The sequence below is a fragment of the Bos javanicus genome, chromosome 21, assembly GCF_032452875.1.
Source record: "Bos javanicus breed banteng chromosome 21, ARS-OSU_banteng_1.0, whole genome shotgun sequence".
Taxonomy (NCBI): domain Eukaryota; kingdom Metazoa; phylum Chordata; class Mammalia; order Artiodactyla; family Bovidae; genus Bos; species Bos javanicus.
Genome location: NC_083888.1, coordinates 30,814,114 through 30,828,955, shown reverse-complemented (window position 1 = coordinate 30,828,955; position 14,842 = coordinate 30,814,114). Strand labels below are relative to the sequence as shown.

The following is a 14,842-nucleotide window of genomic DNA, read 5'->3' as shown; positions in this document are numbered from 1 at the left end:
TTGTCAGGAAGTGAGCTGATGCTGGCTTCTCTTTGTCTTATTCCAAGTTGGGGCATGAGATTTTCTCTGCATTAGAAGGTTGTTGAGACCTGAAGCCTGGGAAGGTAAGATGCCAGCATGAATACTGTCCGTTTAGAACTGTGGTTTAATTGAGTGGTGATTTAAGAGGATGAGTCTTTCCAGTTGTCCCTGACCTTTCAGTTTTACCAAAACATGTGAAAAATGTCTACAGTTGGGAGGTCCATTAATATAATTTGTTTTTGTATAAATTTTAAATATAGTTTTATATTTACTGAAATTATTACTTAAAAGAAAGGAAGAACTGACCTATACCAATTTTATATATAAATAAATCTTTGTATATACAAATATATGTATATTTATACCAAGGATTATAGCAGTATAGACTACAAAAATATATATATTTCCTGCTTATAGTTTTATTTTTCTTCCCTGATCATTTTTAAAATATATATACTTTGTCTTTCAAGAACATTTTTGGATTTCCTTTCTGGTTTTTTTTTTTTTTTTTTTTTAAGGAAAGCAGAATAGGGTGTGCAAAGAATTGAGATAATTTTTCTCACACAGAGAAAGGCAATATTTGGGGAAAAAATTTTAATCACAAAATTTTGCCTAAGTATTCTGGTGAACCAAGCAGCATTCTATGGCTGTCTCTCCCAAAAAGTCTTCATTGGAAAAGACTAGCCAATGTATGGGTTGAGTAATGAAGGTCCTGTTTTAAATTTCTTGCTTACTCTCATCATTTGTTTACATGCTTCCTTCATTCATGGTGCTTTAGCTTGTTTCAGTAAGTAAAATGTTTAAAATTTTCACAGTGTTTTACTAAAACAAAAAAAAAATCATAATTTTTCACAATAATACTATCATACATGACAAATATTAATTATTCTCTATGGAGAACATTTTATCCATTTATATACAGATATAATCTGTAGTCCATTTCAGCCCATGAATTATCTGGTTAATAGTCCACCTTGGAAGAACCTAATAGATTTTGCTTTTTTATTGGACTTAGATTATACTTTACACTTTTAAAGCACAATATTTATTGGTTTTTAAGGGTGCTAATATCATAAAGTATTTTATTAAGCAAAACTTTTGCAAAGTTGAATATTAGCTAAGTGTCTCTTACTTAATATTAAGAATCTATTAATGCTTAGTGAAATTACATTTATGGCATTAGCTAATAAAAGAATCAGTCTTCCCTAAATTCTTGACCTATAAAAATATAGTAGGAGTTCCATAGGATGTTGGCATGTTTTTGTATGCTTATCTGGCTCTGGATCGCTAAAGGGACTTAAGCGCGTGTGCTTATTAGTTCATGTTTTTTTGAACACTCTAATAGTTTTATTTTATTTTGGATTTGCTTTTGCAATTTTTCGTGGATTTCAGATTGAACTTTGATTGCTATAAACTAGGAATCAAACTTGGAAGTCAATTTTAGCATATGCCAATATTATGCTTTTTTCTTTCTAGGATAGATTAGCCCAAATCAAGTGGCATTGACATTGAGTCTCTACTTGGTTAGTGAACTCTTCTAAAGTTGTTTATTATTTCTGAAAAGCTTTTAATTGTTTCTGGCTATAACTTTTCTTAAGTATTTTATTCCATGAGATGTAAACATGGCCTTTGTAAAGTAACTAATTTCAGTTTCACGTGTATAGTGTGTTTCCATATTCAAAGCACTTTTAGACATTACTTATTTCATTCTGACAATAGGCCTATGAAATAGGTACAGCAGATGTTATTTTGATTTTACAGTCTTAGTTTGAGTGAGTTGCTGAAGGTCACACAATCAAGTCAAAAGAGTGTATCAAGAAATCAGTTTTTTCTAGCTCACAGTCCAATACTCTTCTTAGAGCTATATGGCACTGTTTATTTACACGATTAAAAACTTGGTTCTAACAACTTACCTTGAATCCTGTAGAATCTAATGAATTTATTTCATGTGCAATGTACTAACATAGCTTCTGGGTTTAAGTAGAGATTGTTGGTGTTATTCAGCCAGAAAACCAACACATATGTCTTGGGTTCTGAATTTTGAAATTTCTCACGTGGTTAAGCATTAGTACCTGTTCTGGCATTCGTCTTTCAGTTCCAGGAAAATGTGCATTATCCTAGTACTTCGTATTTACCTCGGTAGATGGCACAGCTGTTTGCTACTTGGCAGTCTGTGCAGAAATGATGTCCAAAAATAAATTAGCAAGGAAGTTACATAAAGACTGAAGGCTACTTAGTTCTACATGAAATGGTGGTACAAATGTCCCACCTTTCTATTTTGCTTCAATCGATACTACTATCTCATTTTCTGTCTAAATCTTAATTCACCTCCTCCGCCTTTTTTTTTTTTTTGAAAGTTGCTCAGTCGTGTCTGACTCTTTGTGACCCCATGGACTGTAGCCCATCAGGCTCCTCTGTCCATGGAATTCTCCAGGCCAGAATACTGGAGTGGGTAGCCTTTCCCTTCTCCAGTGCATCTTCCCAACCCAGGGACCAAACCCAGGTCTCCTGCATTGTAGGCAGATTCTTTACCAGCTGAGCCACCAGGGAAGCCCTAATTCACCCTTATTTATTTATCCTTAAAGGAGCTGACTTTGCCTGAAGTTTGATATTTTTGTCGTAACTGGGTCATAACATTTTCACAAATGAGCTCGAGCTTTAAAAGTGGGATCCTCCAATATTGTAAAGTTTAAAAATAAAATAAAATTTAAAAAAAAAAGTGGGATCCTCACATCCTGGGCCATAAATCTAGCCTTGGTAAATTCAAAAAAATTGAAATCATGCCAATCATCATTTCTGAGCACAATGCAGTAAGATTAGATCTCAATTACAGGAAAAAAACCTACTAAAAATCCCAACATATGGAGGCTAAACAACATACTTCTGAATAACCAACAAATCATAGAAGAAATCAAAATATGCATTGAAATGAATGAAAATGAAAAAACAACCCAAAACCTATGGGACACTGTAAAAGCAGTGCTAAGGGGAAGGTTCATAGCAATACAGGCTTACCTCAAGAAGCAAGAAAAAAATCAAATAAATAAAAGCACCTAAAGCAACTAGAAAAGGAAGAAATGAAGACCCCTAGGGTTAGTACAAGGAAAGAAATCTTAAAAATTAGGGCAGAAATAAATGCAAAAGAAACAAAAGAGACCATAGCAAAAATCAACAAAGCTAAAAGCTGGTTTTTTGAGAAGATAAATAAAATTGACAAACCATTAGCCAGACTCACCAAGAAACAAAGGGAGAAGAATCAAACCAACAAAGTTAGAAATGAAAATGGAGAAATCACAACAGACAACACAGAAATACAAAGGATCATAGGAGACTACTATCAGCAACTATATGCCAGTAAAATGGACAACTTGGAAGAAATGGATGAATTCTTAGAAAAGTATAACTGTCCAAAACTGAACCAGGAAGAAATAGAAGATCTTAACAGACCCATCACAAGCATGGAAATTGAAACTGTAATCAGAAATCTTCCAGCAAACAAAAGCCCAGGACCAGATGGCTTCACAGCTGAATTCTACCAAAAATTTAGAGAAGAGTTAACACCTATCTTACTCAAACTCTTCCAGAAAACTGCAGAAGAAGGTAAACTTCCAAACTCATTCTATGAGGCCACCATCACCCTAGTACCAAAACCAGACAAAAATGCCACAAAAAAAGAAAACTACAGGCCAATATCATTGATGAACATAGATGCAAAAATCCTTAACAAAATTCTAGCAAACAGAATCCAACAACATATCAAAAAGATTGTACATCATTAAAAAGATTGTACATTATCCCAGGGATGCAAGGATTCTTCAATATCCACAAATCAATCAATGTGTTACACCACATTAACACATTGAAAGATAAAAACCATATGATTATCTCAATAGATGCAGAAAAAGCCTTTGACAAAATTCAACATCCATTTATGATAAAAAAAAAAAAAAAACTCTCCAGAAAGCAGGAATAGAAGGAACATACCTCAACATAATAAAAACTATATATGACAAACCCACAGCAAACATTATCCTCAATGGTGAAAAATTGAAAGCATTTCCCCTAAAGTCAGGAACAAGGCAAGGGTGCCCACTCTCACCACTACTATTCAACATAGTTTTGGAAGTTTTGGCCACAGCAATCAGAGCAGAAAAAGAAATAAAAGGAATCCAAACTGGAAAAGAAGAAGTAAAACTCTCACTGTTTGCAGATGACATGATCCTCTACATAGAAAACCCTAAAGACTCCACCAGAAAATTACTAGAACTAATCAATGAATATAGTAAAGTTGCAGAATACAAAATCAGCACACAGAAATCCCTTGCATTCCTATACACTAATAATGAGAAAATAGAGAAATTAAGGAAACAATTCCATTCACCATTGCAATGAAAAGAATAAAATACTTAGGAATATATCTACCTAAAGAAACTAAAGACCTATATATAGAAAACTATAAAACACTGGTGAAAGAAATCAAAGAGGACACTAATAGATGGAGAAATATACCATGTTCATGGATTGGAAGAATCAATATGGTGAAAATGAGTATACTACCCAAAGCAATTTATAGATTCAATGCAATCCCTATCAAGCTACCAACGGTATTCTTCACAGAGCTAGAACAAATAATTTCACAATTTGTATGGAAATACAAAAAACCTCAAATAGCCAAAGCTATCTTGAGAAAGAAGAATGGAACTGGAGGAATCAACCTGCCTGACTTCAGGCTCTACTACAAAGCCACAGTCATCAAGACAGTATGGTACTGGCACAAAGACAGAAATATAGATCAATGGAACAAAATAGAAAGCCCAGAGGTAAATCCACGCACATATGCACACCTTATCTTTGACAAAGGAGGCAAGAATATACAATGGATTAAAGACAATCTCTTTAACAAGTGGTGCTGGGAAAACTGGTCAACCACTTGTAAAAGAATGAAACTAGAGCACTTTCTAACATCATACACAAACATAAACTCAAAATGGATTAAAGATCTAAACGTAAGATCAGAAACTATAAAACTCCTAGAGGAGAACATCGGAAAAACACTCTCCGACATACATCACAGCAGGATCCTTTATGATCCACCTCCCAGAATATTGGAAATAAAAGCAAAAATAAACAAATGGGACCTAATTAAACCTAAAAGCTTCTGCACAACAAAGGAAATTATAAGCAAGGTGAAAAGACAGCCTTCAGAATGGGAGAAAATAATAGCAAATGAAGCAACTGACAAACAACTAATCTCAAAAATACACAAGCAGCTGTACAGCTCAATTCCAGAAAAATAAACGACCCAATCAAAAAATGGGCCAAAGAACTAAATAGACGTTTCTCCAAAGAAGACATACAGATGGCTAACAAACACATGAAAAGATGCTCAACATCACTCACTATCAGAGAAATGCAAATCAAAACCACTATGAGGTACCATTTCACGCCAGTCAGAATGGCTATGATCCAAAAGTCTACAAGCAATAAACGCTGGAGAGGGTGTGGAGAAAAGGGAACCCTCTTACACTGTTGGTGGGAATGCAAACTAGTACAGCCACTATGGAAAACAGTGTGGAGATTCCTTAAAAAACTGGAAATAGAAGTGCCTTATGACCCAGCAATCCCACTGCTGGGCATACACACCAAGGAAACCAGAATCGAAAGAGACACGTGTACCCCAGTGTTCATCACAGCACTGTTTATAATAGCCAGGACAGGGAAGCAACCTAGATGTCCATCAGCAGGTGAATGGATAAGAAAGCTGTGGTACATATACACAATGGAGTATTACTCAGCCATTAAAAAGAATGCATTTGAATCAGTTCTAATGAGTGGATGAAACTGGAGCCTATTATACAGAGTGAAGTAAGCCAGGAATAAAAACACCAATACAGTATACTAATGCATATATATGGAATTTAGAAAGATGGTAACAATAACCCTGTATACGAGACAGCAAAAGAGACACTGATGTATAGAACAGTCTTTTGGACTCTGTGGGAGAGGGAGAGGGTGGGATGATTTGGGAGAATGGCATTGAAACATGTATAATATCATATATGAAACGAGTCACCAGTCCAGGTTCGATGCACGATACTGGATGCTTGGGGCTGGTGCACTGGGACGACCCAGAGGGATGGTATGGGGAGGGAGGAGGGAGGAAGATTTGGGATGGGGAACACATGTATACCTGTGGCGGATTCATTTTGATATATGGCAAAACCAATACAATATTGTAAAGTTAAAAAATAAAATAAAAATTAAAAAAAAACCACAATGAGGTACCATCTCATGCCGGTCGGAGTGGCTGCTATCCAGAAATCTACAGACAATAAATGCTGGAGAGGGTGTGGAGAAAAGGGAACTGTCTTACAATGTTGGTGGGAGTGCAAACTAGTACACCACTATGGAAAACAGAATGGAGATTCTTTAAAAAACTGGAAATAGAATTGCCATACGACCCACCAATCCCACTGCTGGGCATACACACCAAGAAAACCAGAAGTGAAAGAGACACGTGTACCCCAATGTTCATCACAGCACTGTTTATAATAGCCAGGACATGGAAGCAACCTAGATGTCCATCAGCAGACGAGTGGATAAGGAAGGAGTCGTACAAGTACAAAATGGAATATTACTCAGCCATTAAAAAGAATACATTTGAATCAGTTCTAATGAGGTGGATGAAACTGGAGCCTATTATACAGACTGAAGTAAGCCAGAAAGGAAAGCACCAATAAGTATACTAACGCATATATATGGAATTTAGAAAGATAATGATAACCCTGTATGCGAGACAGCAAAAGAGACACAGATGTATAGAACAGTCTTTTGGACTCTGTGGGAGAAGGTGAGGGTGGGATGATATGAGAGAATAGCATTGAAACATATTATCACATATGAAACAGATCTCCAGTCCAGGTTTGATGCATGAGACAGGGTGCTCAGGGCTGGTGCACTGGGATGACCCAGAGGGATGGGATGGGGAGGGAAGTGGGGGCGGGGGGGGGGTTCAGGATGAGGAACACATGTAAACCCATAGCTGATTCATATCAATGTATGACAAAAACCACTACAATATTGTAAATTAATTAGCCTCCAACTAAAATAAATAAATTTTAAAAAAATTAATAAAAATGGTATCCTTGTACCTACTCATTGGTAGGCTGTGTTTATCTTCTGTAAATATATCTGAAAATTTGAAGTTAACTTTTAGGTTAGTCATTTCTACTTCTTGGATAACAACATAATATTTAAATTTCTCTTTGTTTTTTCTCTAAATTCTGTTCTGACTAGTTAAATAACAAAAAGATATATTTTTTCTTGACTTTGCTTTATTTAAAGATACCATCAGCTTTTGATTTTCTCACAAGAGCATGTGTTTGTTTGGCCTTGCTGTAAGACAACGGACAGCACTCTAGTGTTGATTGGTTTCCTTTATATGCCTTTTTTTGTCTGTCAGCCTACAACCTCATCTGACCGCTCCGTTTATATTTATACCATTCTCTTGACTCCATCCAACTCATATGATGTGACTAACATATAGTTAGTTACATCAGCTAGTTTGTCATCTTGCTTGAAGTTCTATCTTACCTAAACTTGAACCAGCCTTAAGAAATTTGAGTAATGAGTTTATAGTTTGTTTTTTTTTAATCTTCCTTATAAAGAAGAATTCAGTTCAGTTTAGTCGCTCAGTCGTGTCCGACTCTTCGTGACCCCATGGACTGCAGCACTCCAGGCCTCCTTGTCCATCACCAACTTCCGGAGTCCAGTTAGTCAGTGATGCCATCCAACCATCTCATCCTCTGTAGTCCCCTTCTCCACCTGCCCTCAATCTTTCCCAGCATCAGGGTCTTTTCAAATGAGTCAGCTCTTTGCATCAGGTGGCCGAAGTATTGGAGTTTCAGCTTCAACATCAGTCCTTCCAATGAACACCCAGGACTGATCTCCTTTAGGATGGACTGGTTGGATCTCCTTGCAGTCCAAGGGACTCTCAAGAGTCTTCTCCAACACCACAGTTCAAAAGCATCAGTTCTTCAGTGCTGAGCTTTCTTTACAGTCTAGTTTTCACATCCGTACATGACTACTGGAAAAACCATAGTCTTGACTAGACGGACCTCCGTTGGCAAAGTAATGTCTCTGCTTTTTAATGTGCTGTCTAGGTTGGTCATAACTTTCCTTCCGAGGAGTAAGCGTCTTTTAATTTCATGGCTGCAGTCACCTCTGTAGTGATTTTGGAGCCCAAGAAAATAAAGTCTGTCACTGTTTCCATTGTTTCTCCATCTATTTGCCATGGAGTGATGGGAAGGATACCATGATCTTTGTTTTTTGAATGTTGACTTGTAAGCCAACTTTTTCACTCTTCTCTTTCACTTTCATCAAGAGGCTCTTTAGTTCCTCTTCACTTTCTGCCATAAGGGCGGTGTCATCTGTGTATCTGAGGTAATTGATATTTCTCCCGGCAGTCTTGATTCCAGCTTGTGCTTCATCCAGCCTGGCATTTCACACGATGTACTCTGCTTATAAGTTAAATAAGCAGGGTGACAGTATACAGCCTTGACATACTCCTTTTCCAATTTGGAACCATTCTGTTGTTCCATGTCCAGTTCTAACCGTTGCTTCTTGAACTGCATACAGATTTCTCAGGAAGCAGATGCCTTGATCTATGGGGGAAAAAATGTATTTTTTATTTAAACTTCAGGTAATTGTGCTTTCTAACGTATTTTACTTCCATTTCAGTTTACTACTCATATTCCGTCCTTTCTCTTCCTCTCTGTGTCCCAACTCCATCTTTACAGTGGTTTTGAGAGTGGTTTTGAGAGAATGGGAACTGTTGGTCATACTGACACCCCCTCTAGTGGAAGCTCTAACCAATAACACCACTTTCTCACCAGCAGTAGGACTTGAGATTCATAAAACATCTTTCATATACTCATTTAAGTAAAATTGATACCTGTGCTGTAACTTGATATTCTTTTCTCTTATTTATTTGTATACTGCTTTATTGCCTATCACATTAGTTGCCAAGCTTTGTTAGTAATTAGTTCACATGTAACTTTCTAGGCCTGCATCCTTGTTAGTCTAGGATGGGAGAAAAGAAGGTAACATTTATAAATACTTCCTAAACTGGAAAGAGTTGGGGAGAATTAATTTAATAGAACAAATATTTCTGGTTTTGGTAATGCTACTTTGAAGAATATATACACACACATACTTTTTTACACAAAATTTTTGCTTAGTTTACTGTTTAACTTTGTGGGTTGCTTTATAACTAAACATTAGTATATATTAAAAATACTATTATTTATCTTAACTGCAAATATGAAATAATCAAATTGATCTGGTGCCAAACTCACTAATTCATATCAATTTTTATGTTTTATAATCTTTGAACATATTAACAGGGAGAAAGCAACTGGTTGATATTACCAAAGATTATGGATTTCTGTCACATAAGTTTTAAAGAGCTGAAAGTAAATGGGCTTAAAATATTTGGCTGGCAAATGAAAATATCACAAAATCTCTAGAAAAGCAAAGTGATAATATAAGGAGTAGAACTACCAGATACTAAAACATAAAGTAACAGTATTGAAGCAGTAAGGTGGAAGCCCAAGATTAGATATACAGATCACTGAAGAGTAAAGAACTGTCGTCACTTATACAAACTTGACATATATTAAAGGAGGCACTGTTAAACAGCAGGCAAGAGAACGATTATTTAATAAATGGGGTGGAAGAGCTATTTAGCATTGTCAAGGAAAAATACACTTAGAATCACATCTACACCAGAGATAACAAAATAAATTTCAGATGAACCTTAAGTGTGGACAATTACATATTGAAAATATGGAAGGTAAAAGGACTGACTATTCTATAATTTCTCTGGAGTTTCTAAGCAATTTGAAAATTGGAAAAGGAAGATAGTAAAGATCAGACTGCAGATGCTAATAAACTGTAGCTCTGTAAGCATCATAGTAAAGCATTCCTAGTCTATGTTCCGAATCTGAAAATTAGTCTTTTTTTTTTCATACCAGCTGGAAAACTTATGCTTCCTATATTAGTTCATGGAACAGAGAACACAACTCTGTATCTAACATTTTGTTCCATAGATGCATTGAAAATTATACAGGCGCTCGTTGTGAAGAGGTTTTTCTCCCAAGCTCCAGTATCCAAACTAAAAGTGACCTGTTCACAGCTTTCGTGGCATTGACTGTTCTTCTGGGAACTCTTATCCTTGGAGCCCTCTACTTCCTCTGCAGGTAACCAAAATAGAAACATGCTCTTGAAAAGAAAAAAGTGATACATAGTAGTTATTGTTTGACTAAATAATCAATATGCCCTTTAGCTCTAGATTATTTTTCCAGATCATGTTTTCTGTTTAGAGTTATTTCTCTAATGCAGTTATTGTTACTAAATTGTATCTTTTATTTATTTTTGTTATTAAATTAATGTCATTTTTGAAAGGATCTTATTCGTTGTTACTATCATCATCATTACCTTAACTTTTCTAAACTAGTAAGGTAGACCCACATTCACTGAAGTTATCATGCCAAAAACACCTAAATTTTTGGAGTAAGTCTATTTAAAGTAGACTTTGAATGTGAAAGAAAAGCAATGATTTATTAGTTACCCAAATACCCATCAACAAAAGAATGGACACCAAGTTGTGATATATTGCTATTAAAGGGTAATATATAAGCAGAAATGAATTACAGTTACACAGTTGTGATTCTGAAAGCTCAGCTTCTCTGTACATCAGTGCCGAATCGAATCTTGGAGACAGAGTTTTGGGTAAGGTAGAAAAGGATAGCTTTATTACTTTGCCAGGCAAAGGAGGACTCAGTGGACTTCAGCCTCGAAAACTGTGTGTCCCAGCTTGGAGAAGATAGTCAGAAGTTTTATAGTAATGATTTTAAAAGGGTGTGATCAGCTTGTGGACATTCTTCTGATGGGTTGGTGGTAAGATAAATAGGAGTCAACATCATCAACTTTAGGTTTCAACTGGTCTGGATCTACATGCTTGTGGATAGCATACCATCTAACTTTCTCCCACCTGCAGAGGGTTTCAGTATCTGCAAAACAGCTTAAAGATATTGTGTGTTTCTGTTGATGGGGAACCAGGACCTTGTCCCAAGGCTGCACTACTGTTTCTCTTGACTGTTTGTTTCTTCCTGGTCTAGCATTCCCTCCCTTCCCTAATTAACAGCTGCTTGAATCTGCCCATTAGAACTCAGGAAAAGTCATAGAGGCTGAAAAAAGGCTATTTCCTGTAATCAAAGAAATGAGAGACACAGAAAGGCTTTGTGCCCAGGAGCCCCAGAGGACCCTGCTCGGTATCAAGTGCCTGGGTAAATCTTAGAAACATAATTTTATGTGAAAGAAGCAAGTCACATAAGAAAATGTAACAATATGATCCCACTCATGAAAAGTTTAAAACTAGACAAAACGAAATAATGTGTTGGTTAGGGTGATATATATGACTGATTCAAGTAAGAGACTGGTTAGCACAAAATACAGAATGATAGTTACTTGTGGTGGGAAGAGAAAGGGAAGCACTCAAAGAAGGCATGGAATGTTAACAGCCTGTTTCTAATCTTGTGCTGTGCATGTAAGGGTCTATCACTGATTTTTAAACTGGTGTCAACTTAAATGTTCACAACCAAAAGTTGAGAGTTATGTGTTCTTTTGGCAGGAATTTTTAAGACTTCAAGCCTCGGAGGCAGCATTTCAAGTAACCTTGAGAAAATTGCTCAGATGAGGCAAAGGGGGAGGTAGGAGAGATAGAAGTTTTGCAACAAAGGGCAGGTAGTTAGAACATCAAAAGATGTTTAAATCTTTTAAGTACTGTTAATTAAAGAAAACCAGCTACAGTAAGTTAAGGAATTTAGCACTTTTCTGTATAGGAGAAGATGCAAGAATCTGGATTCACTGAAATCATTCCTTTGATATGCACTGTAATTATTTGGGGCCAGTTTCCTGTGTTTTTACCTCCTGTTTTCCTGAGGGCTCACTACAGGGAGTGGCAGCAGTCAGATGGCAGGTATTCTTTCCTTTCTAAGTTCCCTCAGGGCTCACGAGTGGCCTGTGGGCACGCTGCAAGCTGACGTCTGTGACATCCTTAGTTTACTGACAGGGCAGGAGATATTTCATTTCTCTCTAAGCATAAATATTGCCATTCACTCTTTTTATATGTGCACTTTATTGAAAAATAAAGCAACTTTTTGCCATATATAAATGTTAAATATTGTCATATTAATTGGAAAAATGAATGTAAATTTAATAACTGAGAAAAATAGCATCCTTAAGATTCTTACAAAAATAATATGACATTGAATAGTTTTCAGAAACAGTTATAATATGCTACCCACTGTACCTTTTCCATTTTTAAATGACAGCACAAGCAGAGGTATTTCTGCATGATGATTTGTGTCTTGTCAAAATCAAGAGTAGAATTAATTTAAAAAAACATGAGTAGCTATTGCTTATAAAATCTAGGCATAAGATTTAGGCTCTTGCATCCTGACCAGGTGAAACATACTGTCTGAAATGTGCTTTCAAGAATTAAAACAAGTCCCTGATTGCTGTAGTAGCTTTTAGGTCCATCAGTGGCTGAAATTGCTTTAAGCTGAAGCCCTTTTGAAATTTAATAACTAATTAATGTCATATTTGAATGAGGTCCAAAATAATAACCCATATGCTGAAATCTAGGCAGAATCAATCATGTTTTACGAAGAGGAATCAGTGTATTTTTAGAAAACACATTTCATTTTGCTATGGTAAAAAGTGGTTTTTGAATTAATTTTCATTAATGTAGGTAATACTCTAGGCATTGACTTACTGAAAAAAAATCGAAAGCAAGTGTACGTTCCAATATCTTATTTAATATTAAACGTGGTTTTTAAAAACTCTGTCATGAGCATTTGAGTGTAATTAGAAACTATATTAATGGACCAGATGACAAAAAAGATTGATGAACTGTAGCCTTAAAAAAGTGCAAGTGAGGGACTTCTCTGCTGGTCCAGTGGTTAAGAATCTGCCTGCCAATGCAGGGAACATGGATTTAATTCCTGGTCCAGGAAGATCGCACTTGCTGGGGGGCACCTAAGCCCACACACCACAACTCCTGAAGCCCATGCGTCCTAAAGCCTGTGCTCCACAGCAAGAGAAACCACCACAGTGAGAAGCCTGTGCGCCGCAGCTAAGAACAGCCCACTTGCCTCAACTAGAAAGAGCCTGTGCACAACACTGAAGATCCAGTGCAGCCAAAAATAAATAAAAATTTTTTAAAGGTGCAATTGAGTTTTTCAGTAGTTGAGTAAAGCCACCCCATGTCACATAAAGTGTTACTCAGTAGACTCTGACTCTTTGCGACCGACCCCATGGACTGTAGCCCACCATGCTCCTCTGTCCATGGAAATCTCCAGGCAAGAAAACTAGAGTGGGCTGCTATTCCCTTCTCCAGGGGATCTCACTGACCCGGGGATCAAACCTGGGTCTCCTGCATTGCAAGCGGATTCTTTACTATCTGAGCCACCATAAGGATCCCAACTAATAATGAAAACTAACCACTGTAAGAAGAGCACAAAAATGCTACATTAAAATAGCACAGTTCTGCTGTCTTAAAGAAAAAAGACTAAGTGGCATCATCAGCATCTGGAGCCACTACAGATGACCTACCTGCCCTGGTGCATTTGTTAAATAATGGGGCACAGTTTTAGGGAAGCTCTGGCAGTTTCAGACAGTTGCAGAAAAGAAAATAAACCTCCATATATTCAAATTTAAACTTGCTTTCTGCATTTGCACTTACCCATTTTCCATTTGTATGTTTCTTTCTTCTTTATTGTCAGGAAGGGCCATCTTCAGAGGGCCAGTTCAGTCCAGTATGATATCAACTTGGTAGAGACAAGCGGTACCAGTGTCCCCCACAGTGAGTAAATTCAAAATAAATGTATATTTTAAAACCCTAAGTTAGATGTTGGTTGTTTAATGGGATTTGGATCTATCCAAAAAATGTTGACCCTAAAAATTTTTTCTATAGATTTTTTACCTGAAGATAATTTCTCATTAGCTGTATGACACAAGTCGTATTTTTTCCCCAAAGAAAACTATGTTATCACAATATGTGAAATTATGATGTTAGTTATAATATGTTTCACAGACTGATTTTTACAGAAGTAATTTGAAGTGGGCTGGTATATGGACAGGAGGCGGATTTTTATTATCAGATCCATCAGATCAGATCAGTCGCTCAGTCATGTCCGACTCTTTGCGACCCCATGAATCGCAGCACGCCAGGCCTCCCTGTCCATCGCCAACTCCCGGAGTTCACTCAGACTCATGTCCATCGAGACAGTGATGCCATCCAGCCATCTCATCCTCTGTCGTCCCCTTCTCCTCCTGCCCCCAATCCCTCCCAGCATCACAGTCTTTTCCAATGAGTCAGCTCTTCGCATGAGGTGGCCAAAGTACTGGAGTTTCAGCTTTAGCATCATTCCTTCCAAAGAAATCCCAGGGCTGATCTCCTTCAGTATGGACTGGTTGGATCTCCTTGCAGTCCAAGGGACTCTCAAGAGTCTTCTCCAACACCACAGTTCAAAAGCATCAATTCTTTGGCGCTCAGCCTTCTTCACAGTCCAGCAAATCTTTTGGAAACATATGGGTCAATTCATGTTTTTAAAATATCGTGAAAAAAAAAAAAATATCGTGAGACTTCTGTCTCTGACCAAGATGGAGTAACAGAGACTGGATTTACCTCCTCCTTGAAATAATTTATAAATGGACATTATACATTAAGTGATGGTTTTCAAGACATTGGACAACA

The 14,842-nt window shown here is 36.8% G+C and overlaps 1 protein-coding gene across 6 annotated transcripts in view; it reads left to right on the top strand.

Moving 5' to 3' along the window:
• NRG4 (neuregulin 4) overlaps positions 1 to 14,842 on the top strand; it is a 118,244-nt gene that overhangs the window by 85,916 nt on the left and 17,486 nt on the right. For all 6 annotated transcript variants that reach the window (XR_009732110.1, XR_009732109.1, XR_009732106.1 and 3 more), the window contains 2 exons: positions 10,131 to 10,280; positions 13,869 to 13,948. Coding sequence is in view for 1 of the 6 variants with exons in the window: in XM_061394722.1 (XP_061250706.1) it covers positions 10,131 to 10,280; positions 13,869 to 13,948 (230 nt within the window). In the remaining 5 variants the exon portion in view is untranslated. The remainder of the gene's footprint in view (positions 1 to 10,130; positions 10,281 to 13,868; positions 13,949 to 14,842) is intronic.